This window comes from Trachypithecus francoisi, unplaced genomic scaffold, assembly GCF_009764315.1.
Source record: "Trachypithecus francoisi isolate TF-2019V2 unplaced genomic scaffold, Tfra_2.0 Lachesis_group1, whole genome shotgun sequence".
Lineage (NCBI taxonomy): Eukaryota > Metazoa > Chordata > Mammalia > Primates > Cercopithecidae > Trachypithecus > Trachypithecus francoisi.
In genome coordinates, this window is record NW_022681454.1 from 453589 (window position 1) to 470510 (window position 16922).

At 39.8% G+C, this 16922-nt stretch overlaps 3 protein-coding genes across 3 annotated transcripts in view; all 3 read right to left on the bottom strand.

The window, feature by feature from the left end:
- Window positions 1-5000: 5000 nt before the first annotated feature.
- LOC117086265 (zinc finger protein 729-like) lies at window positions 5001-8152 on the bottom strand (the record flags this gene model as incomplete). The annotated part of the gene is made up of 1 exon (XM_033215950.1): window positions 5001-8152. A coding segment is annotated over one exon (2838 nt), but the record flags the coding sequence as incomplete, so codon positions are not given.
- On the bottom strand, window positions 8143-8950 carry LOC117084993 (zinc finger protein 721-like). Its single transcript, XM_033213355.1, has one exon. The coding sequence runs from the start codon at window positions 8840-8842 to the stop codon at window positions 8306-8308; it is 537 nt and encodes a 178-aa protein (XP_033069246.1). The 5' UTR covers window positions 8843-8950; the 3' UTR covers window positions 8143-8305.
- Window positions 8951-8976: 26 nt separating this feature from the next.
- The window catches only part of ZNF721 (zinc finger protein 721), a 57606-nt gene continuing 49660 nt past the window's right edge, over window positions 8977-16922 (bottom strand). The window contains 3 exon segments of the mRNA XM_033213349.1: window positions 8977-10450; window positions 10453-10995; window positions 10998-12668. Of these exon segments, the coding sequence (XP_033069240.1) occupies window positions 9600-10450; window positions 10453-10995; window positions 10998-12668 (3065 nt within the window). The 3' untranslated portion in view covers window positions 8977-9599.

The following is a 16922-nucleotide window of genomic DNA, read 5'->3' on the forward strand; positions in this document are numbered from 1 at the left end:
ATTGAAGTATTTCTCTTTTCTGTATTATAATGTGCACATTTACACATATATAGAGACATGTATCTTTTTTTATTTTTGAGACGGAGTCTTGCTCTGTCGCCCAGGCTGGAGTGCATGGTGCAATCTCAGCTTACTGTCTTCAGGGTTCACGCCATTCTTCTGCCTCAGCATCCCCGAGTAGCTGCGACTACAGGCGCCCCGATAATTTTTTTGTATTTTTAGTAGAGACAGAGTTTCCTGTGTTAGCCAGGATGGTCTTGATATCCTGACCTCGTGATCCCCCCGCCTTTGCCTCCCAAAGTGCTGAGATTACAGGCGTAAACCACCATGCCCAGCCCAATGTTTGTTAATTTTTTATTAAGAATGGGTGTTGAAGATAATATGTATCTTCTGTTTGAAGAGGGTGTTTACTGTAGTAGTTAAGAGTGTTATCTCTGAAGTCAAAGTTGCCTATTTTACTACTGGCTCTTCTGTTGTGAGCATGTCATTTTTCTCTGTGTCTCTGTTCCTTCCTCTGTAAAATAAGAATAATAATAATAACTATGCATTGAGTTTCTGTGAAAATTAACACCTATACAGGGTTATGGTATTTATTATTTATTTATTTATTTTTTTGAGACGGAGTCTTGCTCTGTCACCCAAGCTGGAGTGCACTGGCCATATCTCAGCTCACTGCAAGTTCTGCCTCCCGGGTTCACGCCATTCTCCTGCCTCAGCCTCCCGAGTAGCTGGGACTACAGGTGCCTGCCACCTCGCCTGGCTAGTTTTTTGTATTTTTCAGTAGAGGCGGGGTTTCACCGTGTTAGCCAGGATGGTCTCGATCTCCTGACCTTGTGATCCGCCCGCCTCGGCCTCCCAAAGTGCTGGGATTACAGGCTTGACCACCGCGCCCGGCCTGGTATTTATTATTTATATGCTGAATTACATTAATGTGATTAATGAACGTTTGAATTCAATAGCTGCCATAATCTGATTTTCCAGAGAAGGTAACAAAGGACTTGGATAAAGTGACTAAAAATGAAAACTATACTCCATGAACTGCATCCACTAAAACAAAAAATCATAACAAATTCAAGGTGATAACATGAATCTCAACAAAAAAGATCACTGCAGATTTTGAATCTTGAATCTACACAGATCATCCTATTTTTCCAACACTTTCTTACACTCAGAAGGTTCAGCATAAAAAAAAAAGTTTTGCTATGTCATAGAAAATTATATGTAAAATTCTTCACCTAGCATTAAGTCTCTTAAAAATTTTAAGAGGGCCGGGTGCGGTGGCTCACGCCTGTAATCCCAGCACTTTGGGAGGCTGAGGTCGGCGGGCCATGAGGTCGGGAGATTGAGACCATCCTGGTTAATACAGTGAAACCCTGTCTCTACTAAAAATACAAAAAATTAGCCAGGCGTGGGGGTGGGCGCCTGTAGTCCCGGCTACTTGGGAGGCTCAGGCAGGTGAATGGCGTGAACCCGGGAGGCAGAGGTTGCAGTGAGCTGAGATCATGCCACTGCAGGTTAGCCTAGGTGACAGAGCAAGATTCTGTCTCCAAAAAATCAAACACACAAAAAATAATTTCTAAGATATATTTTAGGAGATTTCAAAATTCTGATGAGTTTCTTCATATGGTGCTTACAATATGCAACCCACTTATAAACCTATTCTAACTTATGTTTAACACACCTTTTGTTAGAATCTCATACAGTTTTTCTGTTACCAATACAGAGAAACAACGCTGACTTAATCCTCTTAACCTGTGGCCACTGAATTACTCTTATCTCAATTAAGTGATCTGAATGTTACATTGATAAATTATAAATAATCTCAACCCAGTTAAAAACAATAATTTACATTAAAAATTATAAACTTCTCATCTGAACCTTGAAAGTCCATGTGAAATTACATGGCATGAAGAGAACAGTGATGAAACTGTACCCATAACACAAAGGAAAAGAAGACCTCTGAGGAGGCATACAGAGCTGGGGATAAACACATGAAGACATGACAAAACTAAAGATAGAAAATAAAAACAGAAATCCTCTTTAAATTAAGAATGAGTCAGTTTTGCAGCCTGGGAACAGATGTCCTCTCCACATGCACAATTAGTGCCATTTCTTCACCATAGATATTTTCAATCTTTTACTTGGAGCTACGAACTCCAGGAATATTTATGGCCAGTTATGGAGCATCTATTACACACCCAGCACTTTGTGACTGTTCACTACAATTATCTATCAAAACATCCCCAATACTTGTTTTCCCACTACTTGCCTGAACAAATTGGCCCAATAAACTTATAAATATCAATTATAAAAAGTGAAAGGAACAATAACTAAAGAAAACAGCTTATATAAGGTTATCCAATTAATGAAATGTTCTAAAGATTACTTAATATATTGTGACATTACATCTAAAAGTTTTTGTGCACTAAGTTTTATAAAAACGATTAATTTCTGACAAGCTCAGATACTTTATGAAGTGAAAACAAAAAAATGAGAAACAAAATTATAGCTCTAGCATGAGGACCACATAAACACAGAATTGGTTGGCATGGGGCAATTCTCAACAATGATCCATTAGATTGTGCAGTAATTAAATAAAAAGAAAACATAGGTTTGATTTCAAAATGTTTTAGTTTGTAGATTTCTAGTAAATTACCTATCCACAGTATTAAGAGAACCTTCTTTGTTCCAATATTGCTATTTTCTTTGGAAAATAGGTACAAACTCTCATGCAAACACAATTGCTTGCTCCATAATTTCCTTACGCCCAAAGTTTATCTTTAGAGCACAATATTTATATATTTAACTCCATGCAAATTAAAACTAAAAGGCTGTGTTTGCAGGACATGCCACATGTTCAAAGATAAATATGAAACATTTCTGAAAAGCATTCAAGACTCAGGAATGTATGATTTATTACAATCATAAAATGACCCTTAGTAAAAAATAATTTACATTTAAAAATAATTAAATGGTGTAATTGGATTGTGTGTAATATGAAGGATAAATGCTTGAGGTGATGAATAACTCATTTACTCTGATGTGATTATGACATACTGTATGCCTGTATCAAAATAACCCATATATACCATGAATATATACATATACTATGTACTCACAAAAACTTTTAAACTTCAGTAAGAATAAAAATGTAACATGGAAACAACAATATTTTTCAATTTATTTGCTGCTGAAAGCCACTGGAAAAAGAGACTAGAGATGTCATTCAACTATATTACCAGATAGTACATTGTTACCATCTTTAAGGTACACCCTTGAGTAAGGTGGGATAGGTGAAAGTTGGTGGCATAATAAAACGCTTCATTGAACGCACAAAAATTTTATCACAATAACAATTTTGTTTAAAAAATTAAGTTCACACATGATCTTCAAAATTTACTGCATTTTATTACATTTATAACATAAATGTACAATTGGTAAAACAATTTACACTAAAATTCAGATTTTCTCTCACTATAATGCAAAGTATTACTCTGAACACCTACTTCATGCATCACTCAGTAAGTCAACAACTAAAAGCCTCTCTGCTAAGATTTTCCTCACGCATCTTTCATTTTTCTTCTCTTTCATGTAAGTTCATGAATAATGCCCACCTAATGCAAAGGAATTTCCCATATCTCCAGTGCAGCGACAGTTCATCACATGCTTTCACATAAATGAGAATGTTGAAATAGCATAATTTTAGAGTTGAATTATTTGCTTTTCAAAAAATTTATACTTTTAAGTGAAAAAATATACTTTGAATATAATCTCTTCGAAAACCTACTTTTTCAACTGATATACAAAGAAATTTTCTAACAGGTTCAACTTCTGTTATACTTAATACTCTGATTTATTTTAAAGTCTGAAGTATTAGTTTCTTAGTTCTTTCTACTGTAAATCCTCTGATGTTTACATAGTCTTAATTTTAGCCTAAATATTTCTTCACATTTACTGCCTCTACAAATTACGTTCTAGTAGAAACTCTCTGGTATTTCTTTTTTTTTTTTTTTTTTGAGTTTCACTTTTCTTACCCAGGCTGGAGTGCCATGGCATGATCTTGGCTCACCGCAACCTCCACCTCTTGGGTTCAAGCGATTATCCTGTCTCAGCCTCCCAAGTAGCTGGGATTACAGCCATGGACCACCACGCCCTGCTAATTTCTGTATTTTTAGTAGAGACGGGGTTTCTCCATGTTGGTCAGGCTGTCCTTGAACTCTCGACCTCAAGTGATCCACCCTCCTTGGCTCCCAAAGTATTAGGAATACAGGTGTAAGCCACTGTGCCCGGCCTCTGTGTTTCTTAAGCTTCAGCTTCTGAACAGATGCTTTTCCACATTTACTACAGTTGTAATATTTCTCTCCAATATAAATTATCTGATGTTGAACGAAGTTTGAGCAACTGCTTCAGAGTTTTCCTCTAGTACAAAATGTATACAGTAAGTTCTGGGATACAAGTACAGGCACTAGAGCCCTCTTTATCTTTGTATTCTCTGTCTTAAGACTACTCTTCTTCACTTTAATAGCCTGTATTTTATAAAAGGTCTTTCAACAGAAATTACATAATGCTTTTATTAACTATAAATTTAGAGTAAGCATTAATAGCTAGTGTATATTTTTATATTTGTACAAGTATTCTCACATATAAATACTATCATCTGCAAAGATATTAAGCATTGGTTAAAAGTTCTGCCACATTTTTTGTGTATCTAGATGTGCTCTTCAGTAGGAATTACATACACTAGGAAGTGACAAGAATTTGAAGTCTTTGTCACATTTTAAATTTTAATTTGGCTTCTCATCAATATTTTTTTTTTTTTTTTTTTTGAGACGGAGTCTCGCTCTGTCGCCCGGGCGGGAGTGCAGTGGCTGGCTCTCAGCTCACTGCAAGCTCCGCCTCCCGGGTTTACGCCATTCTCCTGCCTCAGCCTCCAGAGTAGCTGGAACTACAGGCGCCCGCCACCTCGCCCGGCTAGATTTTTGTATTTTTTAGTAGAGACGGGGTTTCACCGTGTTAGCCAGGATGGTCTCGATCTCCTGACCTCGTGATCCACCCGTCTCGGCCTCCCAAAGTGCTGGGATTACAGGCTTGAGCCACCGCGCCCGGCATCAATATAATTACTTATTTGAGGTGTGGTTAAAAGCTTTCTCACATTTTTCGTATTTGTAGAGTTTCTCTCCATCATGAATTATCTTAAAATTAGAAAGGCTAGAGGAATATTTAAAGACTGCGACCTTCATAAGACATTACCCTGGTATGAGTTCTCTGATGTTTAAGAAGGCTGGAGTACGGCTTAAAGGCTTTGCCACATCCTTCATACTTGTATGGTTTTATCTCCAGTATGAATTTTCTTATGGGCATAAAGGTTTGCAGACTGTCTAAAGGTTTTGCCACATTCTTCACATGTGTAGGGTTTCTCTCCAGTATGAATTCTCCTATGTACATAAAGGATTGCAGACTGTCTAAACGCTTTGCCGCATTCTTCACATGTGTAGGGTTTCTCTCCAGTATGAATTCTCCTATGTTTAGTAAGGACTGTGGAACTATTAAAGGCTTTACCACATTCTGAACATTTAAAGGGTTTCTCACCTGTATGTATCCTCTTATGTTTAGCAAAGCTTGAGGATGTGGTAATGACTTTGCCACATTCCTCACATTTGTAGGGTTTCTTTCCAATATGAATTTTCTCTTGTCTATTCAGGTGTGAGGACTGTTTAAACACTTCCCCCTGTTCTTTACATTTGTAGGGTTTATCTCCAGTATGAATTTTCTTATATTCATTCAGGTTTCTGAACCATCCAAAGGCTCTGCCACGATCTTCACATGTGTAGAGTTTCTCTCCGGTGTAAATTCTCTTACGTGCAGCAAGGTTTCTTGACCTACTAAAGGCTTTGTCATCCTCTTCACATTTGTAAGGTTTCTCTCCAGTATGAATTTTCTTGTGTTGATTCAGGGCTGTGGACTGTCCAAAGGCTTTACCACACTCTTCACATTTGTAACTTTTCTCTCCAGTATGAATTTTCTTGTGTTGATTCAGGTCTGTGTGCCATGCAAAGTGTTTGCCACACTCTTCACATTTGTAAGGTTTCTCTCCGGTATGAATTCTCCTATGTGCATAAAGGTTTGCAGACTGTCTAAAGGTTTTGCCACATTCTTCACATGTGTAGGGTTTCTCTCCAGTATGAATTCTCCTATGTACATAAAGGATTGCGGACTGTCTAAAGGCTTTGCCACATTCTTCACATGTGTAGGGTTTCTCTCCAGTATGAATTCTCCTATGTTTAATAAGGACTGTGGAACTATTAAAGGCTTTACCACATTCTAAACATTTAAAGGGTTTCTCACCTGTATGAATCCTCTTATGTTTAGCAAAGCTTGAGGATGTGGTAATGACTTTGCCACATTCCTCACATTTGTAGGGTTTCTTTCCAGTGTGAATTTTCTCTTGTCTATTCAGGTGTGAGCACTGTTTAAACACTTCCCCCTGTTCTTTACATTTGTAGGGTTTATCTCCAGTATGAATTTTCTTACATTCATTCAGATTTGTGGACCATCCAAAGGCTCTGCCACGATATTCACATGTGTAGGGTTTGTCTCTGGTGTAAATTCTCTTATGTGCAGCAAGGTTTCTCGACCTACTAAAGGCTTTGCCACTTTCTTCACATTTGCAAGGTTTCTCTCCAGTATGAATTTTCTTGTGTTGATTCAGGGCTGTGGACCGTCCGAAGGTTTTGCCACACTCTTCACATTTGTAACTTTTCTCTCCAGTAGGAATTTTCTCGTGTTGATTCAGGTCTGTTGATAGGGCACAGGCTTTGCCACACACTTCACATTTGGAAGGTTTCTCTCGCGTATGAATGTTCTTATGTCGATTCAGGTCTGTGTAGCGTCCAAATGCTTTGCCACACTCTTCACATTTGTAAGGTTTCTCTCCGGTATGAATTCTCCTATGTGCACAAAGGTTTGCAGACTGTCTAAAGGTTTTACCACATTCTTCACATGTGTAGGGTTTCTCTCCAGTATGAATTCTCCTATGTATATAAAGGATTGCAGACTGTCTAAACGCTTTGCCACATTCTTCACATGTGTAGGGTTTCTCCCCAGTATGAATTCTCCTATGTTTAGTAAGGATTGTGGAACGATTAAAGGCTTTACCACATTCTGAACATTTGAACGGTTTCTCACCTGTATGTATCCTCTTATGTTTAGAAAAGCTTGAGGATGAGGTAATGACTTTGCCATATTCCTTACATTTGAAGGGTTTCTTTCCAGTATGGATTTTCTCATGTCTATTCAGGTGTGAGGACTGTTTAAACACTTTCCCACATTCTTTACATTTGTAGGGTTTATCTCCAGTATGAATTTTCTTATATTCATTCAGGTTTGTGGACGATCCAAAGGCTCTGCCATGACCTTCACATGTATAGGGTTTATCTACGGTGTAAATTCTCTTATGTGCAGCAAGGTTTCTTGACCTACTACTAAAGGCTTTGCCACTCTCTTCACATTTGTAAGGTTTCTCTCCAGTATGAATTTTCTTGTGTTGATTCAGAGCTGTTGATGGGGCATAGGCTTTGCCACACTCTTCACATTTGGAAGGTTTCTCTCCAGTATGAATTCTCCTATGTGCATACAGGTTTGCAGACTGTCTAAAGGTTTTGCCGCATTCTTCACATGTGTAGGGTTTCTCTCCAGTATGAATTCTCCTGTGTACATAAAGGATTGCGGACTGTCTAAAGGCTTTGCCGCATTCTTCACATGTGTAGGGTTTCTCTCCAGTATGAATTCTCCTATGTTTAATAAGGACTGCGGAACGATTAAAGGCTTTACCACATTCTAAACATTTAAAGGGTTTCTCACCTGTATGAATCCTCTTATGTTGAGCAAAGCTTGAGGATGAGGTAATGACTTTGCCACATTCCTTACATTTGATGGGTTTCTTTCTAGTATGAATTTTCTCTTGTCTATTCAGGTGTGAGGACTGTTTAAACACTTCCCCCCGTTCTTTACATTTGTAGGGTTTATCTCCAGTATGAATTTTCTTACATTCATTCAGGTTTGTGGACCATCCAAAGGCTCTGCCACGATCTTCACATGTGTAGAGTTTCTCTCCGGTGTAAATTCTCTTACGTGCAGCAAGGTTTCTTGACCTACTACTAAGGCTTTGCCACTCTCTTCACATTTGTAAGGTTTCTCTCCAGTATGAATTTTCTTGTGTTGATTCAGGGCTGTGGACCGTCCAAAGGCTTTGCCACACTCTTCACATTTGTAACTTTTCTCTCCAGTAAGAATTTTCTGTGTTGATTCAGAGCTGTTGATGGGGCATAGGCTTTGCCACACTCTTCACATTGGAAGGTTTCTCCCCAGTATAAGGTTTCTTGTGTTGATTCAGGTCTGTGCGCCATGCAAAGTGTTTGCCACACTCTTCACATTTGGAAGGTTTCTCTCGAGTATGAATGTTCTTATGTCGATTCAGGTCTGTGTACTGTCCAAATGCTTTGCCACACTCTTCACATTTGTAAGGTTTCTCTCTCGTATGAATTCTCCTATGTGCATACAGGTTTGCAGACTGTCTAAAGGTTTTGCCGCATTCTTCACATGTGTAGGGTTTCTCTCCAGTATGAATTCTCCTGTGTACATAAAGGATTGCGGACTGTCTAAAGGCTTTGCCGCATTCTTCACATGTGTAGGGTTTCTCTCCAGTATGAATTCTCCTATGTTTAGTAAGGACTGCGGAACGATTAAAGGCTTTACCACATTCTAAACATTTAAAGGGTTTCTCACCTGTATGAATCCTCTTATGTGAGCAAAGCTTGAGGATGAGGTAATGACTTTGCCACATTCCTTACATTTGATGGGTTTCTTTCTAGTATGAATTTTCTCTTGTCTATTCAGGTGTGAGGACTGTTTAAACACTTCCCCCCGTTCTTTACATTGTAGGGTTTATCTCCAGTATGAATTTTCTTACATTCATTCAGGTTGTGGACCATCCAAAGGCTCTGCCACGATCTTCACATGTGTAGAGTTTCTCTCCGGTGTAAATTCTCTTACGTGCAGCAAGGTTTCTTGACCTACTAAAGGCTTTGCCACTCTCTTCACATTTGTAAGGTTTCTCTCCAGTATGAATTTTCTTGTGTTGATTCAGGGCTGTGGACCGTCCAAAGGCTTTGCCACACTCTTCACATTTGTAACTTTTCTCTCCAGTAAGAATTTTCTTGTGTTGATTCAGGTCTGTTGATGGGGCATAGGCTTTGCCACTCTCTTCACATTTGTAAGGTTTCTCTCCAGTATGAATTTTCTTGTGTTGATTCAGGGTTGTGTACCGTCCAAAGGCTTTGCCACACTCTTCACATTTGTAACTTTTCTCTCCAGTAAGAATTTTCTTGTGTTGATTCAGAGCTGTTGATGGGGCATAGGCTTTGCCACACTCTTCACATTTGGAAGGTTTCTCCCCAGTATAAGGTTTCTTGTGTTGATTCAGGTCTGTGCGCCATGCAAAGTGTTTGCCACACTCTTCACATTTGGAAGGTTTCTCTCGAGTATGAATGTTCTTATGTCGATTCAGGTCTGTGTACTGTCCAAATGCTTTGCCACACTCTTCACATTTGTAAGGTTTCTCTCCAGTATGATTCTCCTATGTGCATACAGGTTTGCAGACTGTCTAAAGGTTTTGCCGCATTCTTCACATGTGTAGGGTTTCTCTCCAGTATGAATTCTCCTATGTACATAAGGATTGCGGACTGTCTAAAGGCTTTGCCGCATTCTTCACATGTGTAGGGTTTCTCTCCAGTATGAATTCTCCTATGTTTAATAAGGACTGCGGAACGATTAAAGGCTTTACCACATTCTAAACATTTAAAGGGTTTCTCACCTGTATGAATCCTCTTATGTTGAGCAAAGCTTGAGGATGAGGTAATGACTTTGCCACATTCCTTACATTTGATGGGTTTCTTTCTAGTATGAATTTTCTCTTGTCTATTCAGGTGTGAGGACTGTTTAAACACTTCCCCCCGTTCTTTACATTTGTAGGGTTTATCTCCAGTATGAATTTTCTTACATTCATTCAGGTTTGTGGACCATCCAAAGGCTCTGCCACGATCTTCACATGTGTAGAGTTTCTCTCCGGTGTAAATTCTCTTACGTGCAGCAAGGTTTCTTGACCTACTAAAGGCTTTGCCACTCTCTTCACATTTGTAAGGTTTCTCTCCAGTATGAATTTTCTTGTGTTGATTCAGGGCTGTGGACCGTCCAAAGGCTTTGCCACACTCTTCACATTTGTAACTTTTCTCTCCAGTAAGAATTTTCTTGTGTTGATTCAGAGCTGTTGATGGGGCATAGGCTTTGCCACACTCTTCACATTTGGAAGGTTTCTCCCCAGTATAAGGTTTCTTGTGTTGATTCAGGTCTGTGCGCCATGCAAAGTGTTTGCCACACTCTTCACATTGGAAGGTTTCTCTCGAGTATGAATGTTCTTATGTCGATTCAGGTCTGTGTACTGTCCAAATGCTTTGCCACACTCTTCACATTTGTAAGGTTTCTCTCTCGTATGAATTCTCCTATGTGCATACAGGTTTGCAGACTGTCTAAAGGTTTTGCCGCATTCTTCACATGTGTAGGGTTTCTCTCCAGTATGAATTCTCCTGTGTACATAAAGGATTGCGGACTGTCTAAAGGCTTTGCCGCATTCTTCACATGTGTAGGGTTTCTCTCCAGTATGAATTCTCCTATGTTTAGTAAGGACTGCGGAACGATTAAAGGCTTTACCACATTCTAAACATTTAAAGGGTTTCTCACCTGTATGAATCCTCTTATGTTGAGCAAAGCTTGAGGATGAGGTAATGACTTTGCCACATTCCTTACATTTGATGGGTTTCTTTCTAGTATGAATTTTCTCTTGTCTATTCAGGTGTGAGGACTGTTTAAACACTTCCCCCCGTTCTTTACATTTGTAGGGTTTATCTCCAGTATGAATTTTCTTACATTCATTCAGGTTGTGGACCATCCAAAGGCTCTGCCACGATCTTCACATGTGTAGAGTTTCTCTCCGGTGTAAATTCTCTTACGTGCAGCAAGGTTTCTTGACCTACTAAAGGCTTTGCCACTCTCTTCACATTTGTAAGGTTTCTCTCCAGTATGAATTTTCTTGTGTTGATTCAGGGCTGTGGACCGTCCAAAGGCTTTGCCACACTCTTCACATTTGTAACTTTTCTCTCCAGTAAGAATTTTCTTGTGTTGATTCAGGTCTGTTGATGGGGCATAGGCTTTGCCACTCTCTTCACATTTGTAAGGTTTCTCTCCAGTATGAATTTTCTTGTGTTGATTCAGGGTTGTGTACCGTCCAAAGGCTTTGCCACACTCTTCACATTTGTAACTTTTCTCTCCAGTAAGAATTTTCTTGTGTTGATTCAGAGCTGTTGATGGGGCATAGGCTTTGCCACACTCTTCACATTTGGAAGGTTTCTCCCCAGTATAAGGTTTCTTGTGTTGATTCAGGTCTGTGCGCCATGCAAAGTGTTTGCCACACTCTTCACATTTGGAAGGTTTCTCTCGAGTATGAATGTTCTTATGTCGATTCAGGTCTGTGTACTGTCCAAATGCTTTGCCACACTCTTCACATTTGTAAGGTTTCTCTCTCGTATGAATTCTCCTATGTGCATACAGGTTTGCAGACTGTCTAAAGGTTTTGCCGCATTCTTCACATGTGTAGGGTTTCTCTCCAGTATGAATTCTCCTATGTACATAAAGGATTGCGGACTGTCTAAACGCTTTGCCGCATTCTTCACATGTGTAGGGTTTCTCTCCAGTATGAATTCTCCTATGTTTAGTAAGGACTGTGGAACGATTAAAGGCTTTACCACATTCTAAACATTTAAAGGGTTTCTCACCTGTATGAATCCTCTTATGTTGAGCAAAGCTTGAGGATGAGGTAATGACTTTGCCACATTCCTTACATTTGATGGGTTTCTTTCTAGTATGAATTTTCTCTTGTCTATTCAGGTGTGAGGACTGTTTAAACACTTCCCCCCGTTCTTTACATTTGTAGGGTTTATCTCCAGTATGAATTTTCTTACATTCATTCAGGTTTGTGGACCATCCAAAGGCTCTGCCACGATCTTCACATGTGTAGAGTTTCTCTCCTGTGTAAATTCTCTTACGTGCAGCAAGGTTTCTTGACCTACCAAAGGCTTTGCCACTCTCTTCACATTTGTAAGGTTTCTCTCCAGTATGAATTTTCTTGTGTTGATTCAGGGCTGTGGACCGTCCAAAGGCTTTGCCACATTCTTCACATGTGTAGGGTTTCTCTCCAGCATGAATTCCTTTATGTTGAGTTATGTCTGAGAACTTCTGAAATGACTTGCCGTATTGGTTACATTTAAAGTGTCTCTCTCCAGTATGTCTTGTCTTGTCTTTGTTTGAATTTGCAAAGTTACTAAAAACTTTGACACCTGCATTACATTGAAATATTTTGCTCTGGGTATTTGGCAAGCATTGATTAATTACATTATAACCTCCTTTCTGCACTTTACACACATTCATACTTTTACAGTCTCTCCTTAATTGTAAATTCTCATGCCCACATTTCTCATATCTTCTCAGTATACATTTGTGGAATGAATCTTCTATCCCCTGCCCTGGCAAAAAGTCTTGGGTGAAATGAGAACACATAGCTGAAAGAAATAAAAAATAACAAATTATCCCAGTTACTAGATTCATATGAATATACTTTACAAATCTTATAAAATTATACAAAGTACACTAGTAAGATGGCATAACAAAAACACCACAAGTCATAACTTCTTCACAGAGATATACATGTAGCAAACATATAGTGATCAAAATGCCTTTGTGTGAAATCTATAAATGTGTTAATTGTATGCAATGCCTCAGATAAGCACAATGCCAAGAGCCACATAGAACAGGAAGGAATGTTTGCTACATTTACCGAGCAACAGCTCTTCCTCTTCCCCAATATAGCACTATGCCATTAGGAGAAAACTCTCAACTGTCTTTTTCCTTAAAAGCAAAAAAAAACTACTGACATACATATCCTTACTCTTCTGCCTTTTGGGGTCTTTACAAAAACTGATTTCTGCCTCCCATAAAACAGTGCTGAAAGAAATGGTGATACTTTGGAAGAACAACTTGGGTATGTGAAGACAAATTACAAATATTTCAAGAGCAGACTGAAGTGCTAAATACAGGCAACAGGTAGAGCAAGTGATTAGAGACTTATTTATTTATTTATTTATTTTGAAATGGAGTCTCACTCTGTCACCCAGGCTGGAGTGCACTGGCGGGATATCTTGGCTCACGGCAAGCTCCACCTCCTGGGTTCATGCCATTCTCCTGCCTCAGCCTCCCCAGTAGCTGGGACTACAGGCGCCCGCCACCACGCCCGGCTAATTTTTGTATTTTTAGTAGAGGCAGGGTTTCACTGTGTTAGCCAGGCTGGTCTCGATCTCCTGACCTCATGATCTGCCTGCCTTAGCCTCCCAAAGTGCTGGGATTACAGGCGTGAGCCACCACGCCTGGCCAATTAGAGACTTTTAAGAGGAAACATGAAGAAACCCTTTTAACTAAAAACTAAACATGAAATTCCAGACAAGAGACATGCTTCCAACATGTATGACAGGTTCCCATAATCTCAGATAATTGGCTTCAGACTACGTCATGACAAACAAACATAATAAACGTTGTGACAAACAGCTTTTTGTTAATGCTCAAATAACAAGCAAATATTACAATGTATACAAAATAATTTTAAATTTTTCAGAGAACCATAAAAAACAAAGATGTACAAATTTTTAAAATGTAATCTGAATAATGCTGAATCAGTTAACTGAAAATACATACAACTAAATGTAATCAGAAAAATTAGAACATCAATGAGAACATTAAAAACAACAACAAATGGCTCAAGCCTGTAATCCCAGCACTTTGGGAGGCCGAGACGGGCGGATTACGAGGTCAGGAGATCGAGACCATCCTGGCTAATACGGTGAAACCCTGTCTCTACTGAAAAATACAAAAAAAAACTAGCCGGGCGACGAGGCAGGCGCCTGTAGTCCCAGCTACTCGGGAGGCTGAGGCAGGAGAATGGCGTAAACCGGGAGGTGGAGCTTGCAGTGAGCTGAGATCCGGCCACTGCACTCCAGCCTGGGTGGCAGAGCGAGACTCCGTCTCAAAAAAAAAAAAAAAAAAAAAAAACAACAACAACAAAAAAAAAATCACGGAAGTGACAAATACGAAATGACTCCGAAATTTTCAAAAGTTAAAAAAAGATGTAATAAATGAAGCAGCTCAACAAACTTCAACTAGGATACACAAACACAGATTTATGGCAAGGTGTATATATAAGCAAAGTTTCAAAAATCAAACACAAGAAGGGCGTCTCAGGAACTGCAAAATAAAAGTGATGTGTCATTTATAAGTGTGGTCTTATAAGATTACCAGTGAATCTGTCAACAAAAGTATTTCACACCAGAAGGAATTGCAATATAACTAAGGTGCTGGAGAAAAAAAAAAAAAAATTATACATGCGAATAATATAACCAGCAAAACTGTCCCAAAACTGAAGAAAAAGTAAAGACCTTTCAAGATAAGCAAATGCTGAAAAAGTATATTAGCACAACACCTGTCTTACCAAAAAAATACTGAAGAAAGTGTCTTCCAGTGAAAATAACATAATGCAAGAAAATCAAACATAATCATATGAAAATACGTAACTTTCTGAAAAAGATATGCACATACACAAAATTCCGTACCACTATCATAATAGTGCAGAAAACATTTTAATCTCTAACATTTTAAAGTTAAAAGCATAAAAATGATCATAAACTGTTCATCATTATCTGGTAATAATATACAATATAAAAAATGATTACTGACATCAATAACGAACTTGAGGACAGATGTAATGAGGGAGTTTTCTTTTCTTCCTGTCTCACTCTGTCACCCAGACTGGAGAGCAGTGGCGTGATCTTGGCTCACGGTAACCTCTCCCTGCCCAGTTCAGGCAATTCTCCTGCCTCACCCTCCTAGAACTACAGGTACACACCACCATGCCCTTCTAATTTTTTGTATTTTTAATAGAGACAGGGTTTCACCATGCTGGCCAGGCTGGTCTCAAACTCCTAACCTCATGATGTGCCTGCCTCGGCTTCCAAAGTGCTGGGATTACAGGCATGAGCGACCGCGCCCAGCCCTTTTTTTTTTTTTTTTTTTTTTTTGAGACGGAGTCTCCCACTGTTGCCCAGGCTGGAGTGCAGTGGCCAGATGTCAGCTCACTGCAAGCTCCGCCTCCCGGGTTTACGCCATTTTCCTGCCTCAGCCTCCGGAGTAGCTGGGACTATAGGTGCCCGCCACCTCGCCCGGCTAGTTTTTTGTGTTTTTTTTTTTTAGTAGAGACGGGGTTTCACCGTGTTAGCCAGGATGGTCTCGATCTCCTGACCTCGTGATCCGCCCGTCTCGGCCTCCCAAAGTGCTGGGATTACAGACTTGAGCCACCGCGCCTGGCCCCCCCTCCTCCTTTTTTTTTTGAGACAGAGTCTCACTCTGTTGCCAGGCTGGAGTGCAGCCGTGGAATCTTGGCTCACTGCAACCTCCAACTCCTAGGTTCAAGCAATTCTCCTGCCTTAGCCTTCAAGTAGCTGGGACTACAGGCGCGGGGCACCACAGGCAGCTAATATTTGTATTTCTGGTGAAGATGGGGTTTCAACATGTTGACCAGGATGGTCTCGATCTCTTTTCGTGAACTGCCTGCCTCGGCCTCTCGAACGGCTGGGATTACACGTGTGAGCGCCCAGCCAAGGAAGAATTTTCAAATGCAACTCAGGTTTTTACCAGTTTTAAATATATTATTTTGCCGGGCACAGTGGCTCACTTCTGTAATCCCAGCACTCTGGGAGGCCAAGGAGGGTGGATCACGAGGCCAGGAGATCGAGACCATCCTGGCTAACACGGTGAAACCCCCTCTCTACTAAAAATACAAAAAACTTTAGCTGGGCATGGTGGCGAGTCTGTAGTCCCAGCTACTCGAGATGCTGAGGCAGGAGAATGGCGTGAACCTGGAAGGCGGAGCTTGCAGTGAGCACAGATTGCATGGCTGCACTCCAGCCTGGGCCACTGAAGAAGGCTCCGTCTCAAAAAAACAAGATAAAATAAAAATATATTATTTTAAGAAATTTTATGTACTTCCAAGATACCAGAAAAACGTATCTCTATAGATACACCACAAAATAAGAAGACAGAAAAAGAAAATAAGGGGCAAAAATGAAATAATCCAGCAAAACAATAAAACTTATGAAGTAAAGGTTTCCATTCAAAATACATTCACCAAATCAAGGGATTGATTGCAAAACTTAACATGATCCACCTTGGTTTTCTACAGGAGTCACTTGAGATGCAATGATTAAAAAAGACTGAAAAGGGCAAAATGAAAGAAGACATTTCATGCAAATAACCAAATAAGAGGTCCAAATTATACAACACAAAGTACATCTTAAGTCAAAACTGTCCTATTTCATAAAATATACTTTAACTAAAAGTTCATAAGAAAGAAGGACATTAAACAATAACAAAATAGTTCCTTTACTGGGAACTCATGACAAATGTGTGTATACATATGTTAATGTGTCTGTGTGTTTGTGTGTGTCCCACATTGAGTTCCAAATATACAAAGCCAATACTGCCGGGCGCGGTGGCTCAAGCCTGTAATCCCAGCACTTTGGGAGGCCGAGACGGGCGGATCACGAGGTCAGGAGATCGAGACCATCCTGGCTAATACGGTGAAACCCTGTCTCTACTTAAAAATACAAAAAACTAGCCGGGCGACGAGGCGGGCGCCTGTAGTCCCAGCTACTCGGGAGGCTGAGGCAGGAGAATGGCGTAAACCCGGGAGGCGGAGCTTGCAGTGAGCTGAG